This window comes from Alligator sinensis, unplaced genomic scaffold (genome assembly GCF_000455745.1).
Source record: "Alligator sinensis unplaced genomic scaffold, ASM45574v1 scaffold390_1, whole genome shotgun sequence".
In the NCBI taxonomy this organism is placed as follows: Eukaryota; Metazoa; Chordata; order Crocodylia; family Alligatoridae; genus Alligator; species Alligator sinensis.
Genome location: NW_005842890.1, coordinates 423,341 through 431,132, shown reverse-complemented (window position 1 = coordinate 431,132; position 7,792 = coordinate 423,341). Strand labels below are relative to the sequence as shown.

Genomic DNA, 7,792 nt, shown 5'->3' with positions numbered 1-7,792 from the left:
AACAGATTTGTTTTCTACATACCACTGGGGTGAAACGCACCAGGCCCAAGGCAGCAGAAAATGCCCAGCCTGCAGCCTTCCCATAATCAATCCAGCTGGGACAAGGTCACTCGGTAGCTAATGCCCTGACTAAGCCCAGACCGGGGAGGAGAATCTAGCTCTGAAAGGTTCTCCTGGCTCTTGAAGCAATTTCCCAGAGGCCCTTTGGAGCCAGTTGAGCCAGGAGAGTGATGCTTAAGGATTGCTGGTAGACAACATCGAGAAAGCTTACTCTCTACACTGTTCGGCTGACCTCGGGAATCTGTATGGCCCTATCACCGTGCAGTCTAGGGCTCCAGTCTTTCCCGTTTAGCCCAAGCAGTAAGGAAGGCCATTACCCCACTGTATGAATGACATGTTCTGAGTGACTGGGCCAAAGGCATACAAAGAGTTTAGTCACCAGAGAGAAAAGGGGGGGGGGGGTTCTCCCACAACCCAGGCCTAGAGACATCTGCCAGGCATCCTCCAGCATGAACCTTCGTGGCTGGCCTCCAACACCAGGGCCAACTGTTCTGCCACAAAAATCAGCAGAAGTCCCAAATGCCTAAAGTGGGAAACTGCAGGATGTTAACAGGGTCAGGACAATAGCATCCAGTCAAGAAAGTAGTTCCCTGTGTTCCTAGGCTCAATTTCAGAAAGGACAAAGGGCATGCCCCACACCAGCCAGCTCAGCACCTTGTGCCTGCTGGCCGTGCTGCTGCAAAATACCTTTATAAATTTTCGATCATCCCTTGGGATGCCAGATGTTTGAAGGCCTTCTTCCCAACACACTCCTTCACTGTATCCAGCATCGGCATTAAACCTTGCCAGGATGTGTTCAAGTGTCTGGGACTCCTCAGAATGAACAGCTTCTACATACATCCCATTGGGTTACTCAGGTCAGGGCATGCTCTGCACATGGCCCCTCACTAATGGAAGGAGCACTTGGGTGGCCAGTAACTCACCCAGACCCTGAATTCCATTCCAGATGCACTGTGTTTGCCCTGTGAGCTAGCAGCTGGCACATGGACAAGTAGACTGTCAAAGAGGCTGAGCAGGACCAATAGCCAAGCAAGTCAGAGAGCAGGGGTCTCAGCAGGGCTGCTATACTTGGTTTAGTCCATTTCAAGAGCCCCATTAACATGCCCGAGGCTTACCAGGATAGTAGCTCTTTCCTTGCCTAGAGATATCAGGTCAATGCTTTACTGTCTCATCTTTCACTTTTGCTTGAGGTACAAACAAGAGGAAACCTTTGCTTTACAAACACTAATGGCACATATTAAAGGAGTCATCCCACATGCCTCAGGTTAGACTTCCTGCATCAAGGCCAGTGCTACAGCAGCCACAGGACTACAAGAGTGCGACTGGAACTTTTGCCTGCTGCACACATATTTGTATTAGACTTTGGTTCTCATATCCCAAGATGTGGAAGCTGTATCAGCCTGTCTAGGGGGATACTGGACTCATAAACAGTCAAGTCACCAGCAAAGGAGCAGACAGACAAGTTAAGCCACATTAAAAAGGGGAGAATGGGCCTGCCACACATCAGCTGCTCAATTACTCTGTCCTGCAGGGTAGGCAGAACCTAAACCAGTGTAACTTCATCCTGTTTAAAACAAGGGTAAGCTACCATGGACTAGCTTCCATCTGCCACAGGATAAGAGCAGACACGCAAGACAGTTACCACAAAGAAGCAGACACAAGGCAAGTTCCATCCCTCCTTTCCTACTTGAAACCCATATAATGGTGTTGTTCTGTCTATACCAAGAAGACAGCTTAATTGATGTATGCAGTCTTATTGGTCAGAACTGGGTTAAAAGGAAATATTTATGTGGTCAACTGGGAATGCAAAACTAGGGGCAGAGATGAGAGGCACACAGAGAAATGGGCTCCACTCCCTACCAGACCTGATACATACCCTAATGGAATGAGGAGAGAATGGAGTCTCATCGTTCCAGACCCCAGCAGACCCACAGACAAGAACACAAGGAAAGCTTGTAAAATGCACTCCTCCAGAGCCAAACCCAGCATGGAAAAGTCTACACGGTACAGTCAGCTGTGATGCAACTAGCCACACTGGAGCCTTTAAATCACCCCACATCCTACTGGGGGAGAGGAATCCCAACTAGTCTAGAGGCTGGATGAAAATCCTAGAAAAAGCATGATGTAGCCAGCTGGAGACGTACAGTAAGAGTGAGGGCAGGTATTAATACAATACATAGGACGAGCTCTCAGGGGCAGGAGACAGCAGATTCCACCTAGAAAATGAAGCAGCTGTCTTGGGTCAAGTTAGTAGATAACATGGAGCAGAAAGAGACCTGGGGAGACAGCAAGAAACAAAACACCAGCATCAATGTAACACCACAGCACTTAAAGACTACATGAGTGCCATCTGTGTTCGGGTCTCCAGGTTGTAGCCATAATGGTCAGTGAGGATCTAGTCAGGGAACTTCTGGAGGGACTAGACGCATTTAAAAATCAGCTGGTCCTGACAAGCCTCCCCCCCTCCCCCCCCAGTGCTGAGGGAATTAGCAGAGGTCATTGTGGGACCCCTGGCACAGCTTTACAAGTACTTGTGGTACTCTGGTGTGGTGCCAGAGGACTGGAAAAGGGCCAATGTGGTTCCCATTTTCAAAAAAGGGAGGAAGGAGAACCCAGGAAACTATAGGCCAGTTAGTCTTACCTTGATCCTGGGTAAGCTTTTTTTATCTCTGGGTGTCTATGAGGGGCCAAGAGGGGAGATTATGCTTAGGGGCAACCAACACAGGTTCATTAGAGGCAGGTCCTGTCAGACCAACCTGATGGCCTTCTATGACCAGGTCACAAAATCCTTAGATGCAGGGGTAGCAGCGGACGAAGTCTTTCTGGACTTTGGGAAGGCCTTCGACACGCTCTCTCACCCCATTCTCATTAAAAAACCAGGCGGCTGTGGCATCGACACCTACAGTCAGATGGGTCACTAACTGGCTGGAGGTCCGCACCCAGAGAGTGGTGGTGGATGGGTCATTTTCAACCTGGAGGCATGTGGGCAGTGGGGTCCCCCAGGGCTCGGTCCTCGGACCCACGCTGTTCAACATCTTCATCAGCCACTTGGACAAGGTGGTAAAAAGCACCCTGTTCAAATTCGCAGACTACACAAAAGTGGGGGGAAGTGGGCACGCTAGAAGGGAGGAATAGGCCGCAATCGGACCTAGACAGGTTACAGGGGTGGGTGGATGAGAACAGGATGGGTTTCAACACTGACAAGTGCAAGGTGCTTCACCTGGGGACAAAGAGCATCTCAAGCAGGTCCAAGGAGGTGATCCTCCCCCTCTATGTGACACTGGTCAGGCCGCAGTTGGAGTACTGCGTCCAGTTCTGGGCACCACACTTCAGGAGGGATGTGGACAACATGGAGAGGGTCCAGAGGAGGGCCACCCACATGATCAGGGGGCAGCAGGGCAGGCCCTACGAGGAGAGGCTAAGGGACCTGAACCTGTTCAGCCTCCACAAGAGAAGGCTGAGGGGGGGATCTGGTGGCCATTTACAAACTAGTCAGAGGGGACCAGCAGGCATTGGGGGAGTCCCTGTTTCCCCGAGCACTCCCAGGAGTGACTAGAAATAACAGTCACAAGCTGGCAGAGGGTAGATTCAGGCTAGATATCAGGAGGCGTTACTTCACTGTCAGAGCGGCTAGGATCTGGAACCAACTTCCAAGAGAAGCGGTGCTGGCTTCTACCCTGGGGGTCTTTAAGAGAAGGCTAGATGAACACCTTGCTGGGGTCATTTGACCCCAAGTGCTGTTTCCTGCCATGGCAGGAGGTCAGACTTGATGATCTGCTCAGGTCCCTTCTGACCCTACAAACTATGAAACTATGGTCTAGTCTAGAGGAAAAGGCAATCGGGACTCGTAGTAGAGATGATATCTTTTATTAGACCAACAAGATTTTTGCAAAAAAAATTCTTTAATTGCAAGCTTTTGGGCACAAACATCCTTCATCAGGCATTGGAGAAAAGATTGTAAAAGTTCTCTGGCATGTGTGCTCAGGCACCAGCCCCTGCCTGCCTCACTCCTCATGCAGCTAAAGGGAACAAGGCTGAAAGGTTGCCCCATGTTACCAGAGAGACTGGCCAAAGGCAGAGGTTCGGGGAAAACAACTAGTAGGGTAGAGGTCTGGGGAAGGTTAGAAGGGGTCAAGCAAGACTTGGTAGAAGACATATCCTCTGCCATGGGGTGCAGGCCAGAAGCTGTGCCAAACACATGAAGCCAGGATGCCAGAGCTCCCAGCACAAAACTGCTCTCAAGTTGTAGTAGAAATACTGAGATATTGCCTGGGTCTTACCACTAGGTTAATCCCACCATACGATTATTTTAGGCAGAAAGGATGCCAGCTTGTGTCCAAGAGGATGTAACTGGTCAGCTGCTATAGGTAGTAACCACATTCCTATTGCTGGCTGCCTCTAAACTCCAAGACAGGGGCAGCTTATAGCCCCAGCAGGAAACACCATACCAGAACCTCTCTAGAACTGCCCACCAGTACAGGCCAGAAGGGAAGCATGTGCTGGGGTATTCCCTTATCATGGTGCTCCTACCAACTAGGTACCCAGCAGCCCAATGCTGTTTCCCAGTGGGAGGGGACTATTGATTGGTCTGTGGTCCAGGGCAACACACTTGAAGGAACAGGCATTTCAGGTCCTCTACCCCACAATGCTAGCAGCAGGTGGCACTGTGCACTCTTCCATACCCAGCAAGGTCCTTCTCCATCACCCTCTGTCTCAGACAGCTGGCTGACCACTTTTTAGACTTACTGCTTTGTGGAGCACAATGTCTCTGGTATGCACCTGCTGTGGGTCAGGCAATGGCTTCCAACTGTGCTCTCTCCAGGACAAGGTCTATGTTTTGGGCCTGCCCCATTTTTGCTGCACAAGCCATAACTTTTCCAAATGTACTATTAGGAGAATCCACCCTAGCAGCAAGTAGGAACTACCCCTGCTTCAGGTGTGAAACTAGGGCATCTTCATCATGCTGCAGCCAGCTCCAGCCTGCAGAGATGCTAGTGAGAACCTGTACCACACACTAAATGGGGTAAAACCCAGGAGGCATCAGCCCCAAATCACTTCAGTGCCAATGACTTAAGCAGCAACACTAGCCAGTCAGGGATCAGGGAGAAGTGGGGAGGAATGGCTGTTGAAAGAGGACAAGAGATCAGAGATCCCTTCCCTACTCACCTCTAGAGAAAAAACTAGAAAACAGGGTTGACATCAGTGCCCCCTGTATCATGATAGCAGCCATCCTGTGCTTCCCATCCCACCTGCACTATTCCTAATAGAACCATTCCCCCCCGTCAAGTGCACTCTTGCCCATTATATGCCACACTATAGCTCTGGCAGCTTACAAGAGTCCTGGAAGAGCTTCAGATTAGAGGGGAAGATAGAAAGAGCTCCTAATAATTTACCACTGAAACAGCTCCCTGAGGGAGCTATCTGACCCAGGAGTCTCCCAATCAAGTTCCGACTGAGCCAGAGCTGAAATTCTGGGTTTGCTGCAGGATCTGTACCACAAATTCCCTGGTTTGCAATGTACAGAAGGTCAGATTCAACAGCCCCCTTAGCCTTGAACTAACAGTTTGATTTCTCCACTTTGATACCTCCCCACAGAGAATGCAGGGCTGAAAAAAAAGTCTGTAGTGTGTGGAGCTGCTAGGGGTGCCAACGGATTACTGTAGGCTGTTCAGTTGTAGTCATAACAAAGTGTCCTCCCACCTCCTGATGCTCAGAGCCTTGCTCACACAACACCTAGCCAAAGCATTCCCACAATCCCTGCGGAGGCCTTTGAGCATGGCTGGGGGCCTCAACAGCAGGAAAAAGTATGGGATTTCCCTGGAAGCCAGAGCCCCTTCCACAAGAGATGAGAAACACCTTGCTCCAGACAATTCAGATGATTCCCTAGAAGTATGATCCAGCACAGCTGCAGCATTCTCTACCTCCCAACCAAAGGGGCTGTTCACCCAGCCTCTGGTGCTCATGTCTTGAGCTAGGGGGAACAGATCTGCACTAGTAGCTTCCTGAATTACCTAGAATTGGAGGGGTGTGGTACACCCCAACACCCATTTCTTTCATTTTACCATGGTAGCCCTGGGCTGCAGACTTAACACAGCTGGTCTGCCCCAGCATGAGACCTACATGGGACTCCTGCTATTAGGGCTAGGCTCCTTACTGCATCAGTGGCTCACTGACAGGTCTTTACCCACTACCTCAGGAGCCATTTATATCCCATTCCTGGGCTGCCTGCAGTTACTAAAAGACAGCAACCCCACACACCAACTGAAGACAACTGACAGGCAATACAACCACAGCATTTACCTGTGCCTGGGCTGGCAGGCAGGTTTATGCTGACTTGGCCTTGCACTCCTGCCACCTGTCCTTCCCTCTCCTCCAGAGGATGACAGGCCAACCTCTCAGATTGCTATAGAGGGCACACAGCAGCAGATGCCCAAATTATTCCCACTGGCTGAAGTATCCCTCTCCAAAGGTTCAAAAGCAGTAAGAGATCCTTTTCTCCAGGAGCTGCACCCCAAGAACCTGCCCATGGACAAGAAGTGCTCAGCACAACCAGTCCCCAACACACAGGGAGCGCTGACCAGAGACAACAGATGATTCAATGTATAACCTTCAATTAGCATAGTGACCAGTCAGGTGCATGCAAGATATGCAGGCAGACAGCTCTTCTACAGGACTACCCAAGGTGTTGGCCAGGTCCAGTTATGCATAATTGGGGAGATACAAGAACAAGAATACAAGCCACAGCAGCACGCAAAAATGTGCTGCAGCCCTGTAACAGATAGAACACAAGGCAGAGTTAAACCAAGGTTTCCCACAGCTGCTGGAGCAAAGAGAGCTAGGAAAGTTGTGCCCATGTAATAAGGCCTCCTTTTAAAACAAGGCATCTAGCCCTTGAGCACGTAGCTGAGCAAGACTGTCCCAAGTCTTCAGCCAGCCAATTCCCACACCTCTGCTGCTGCTTGGGGTGCTCTTCCCTAGCACAGAAAGAAGGTCACAGTCATACTCCATGCCAGTCTGCCTGCTGGCACCAACATGCCCACAACTCAACCACTGCAGCACCATTACTGAGGGAGAAAGGTAAGCAGCTGAGTCAGCCACAGAAGTAAGAAACCTGGAGAACAGGTGACGTAGTAAACATGCCCGTCTCACAATACAACCAGCTGTAAGTGGCAAGAAGGGTCCACAGCCTTCTAGTAATGAGGGCAAGATTCAAACACGGTTAGATATGAGGTAGCCATAGCCTCTTGGAACCCTACAACTAAGTCTAGAACAGCACCCTTCCAGGAGACGCAGCATCTACCTTCTCCTGCAGACTGGGAACAGGGGCATTATCCTCGCTCCCCAGCCATGCCAACCTATGCTGCTCGCACTGAGCTTTAAGACTTCTTGGGTCTGTTCAGCCATTAGTAGGAACCTTCCAAGGAGTCTCTACTATGCTGCCTAGCAGGCCCATGCGAAGCAGCTAATATTCGCTTTGGATTTGGCAGACAGCGATTCGAATCACTGTCCCAAATCAATTTGGCCAAATCTGATTTGGAGATTCAGCCACCACTGAATCGGCCCCATCCCCCACCCGCTCTCCCAGCCCCATCAATGGCTGCCCTGCATGGCCCAAGCTCTTTAAAAAAAAAAAAAAAGCCCTCACTCATCAGCTGCTGCCAGGTTGGGGGGGGCAGCGGCAGCAATCCCTGCTGCCCCACGCTGGGCCATGCTGCAATGAGGCCCCAGGAGC

The 7,792-nt window shown here is 50.6% G+C and overlaps 1 protein-coding gene across 3 annotated transcripts in view; it reads right to left on the bottom strand.

Moving 5' to 3' along the window:
* The window catches only part of SRF (serum response factor), a 44,915-nt gene that overhangs the window by 23,130 nt on the left and 13,993 nt on the right, over positions 1–7,792 (bottom strand). Inside the window, exon 2 of one of the 3 annotated variants that reach the window (XM_025192100.1) lies at positions 1,937–2,336. The exons of the other annotated variants lie outside the window; for them this stretch is intronic. Coding sequence (XP_025047885.1) covers positions 1,937–2,119 — 183 coding nt within the window. The 5' untranslated portion in view covers positions 2,120–2,336. The remainder of the gene's footprint in view (positions 1–1,936; positions 2,337–7,792) is intronic. 3 annotated transcript variants of the gene reach the window in all.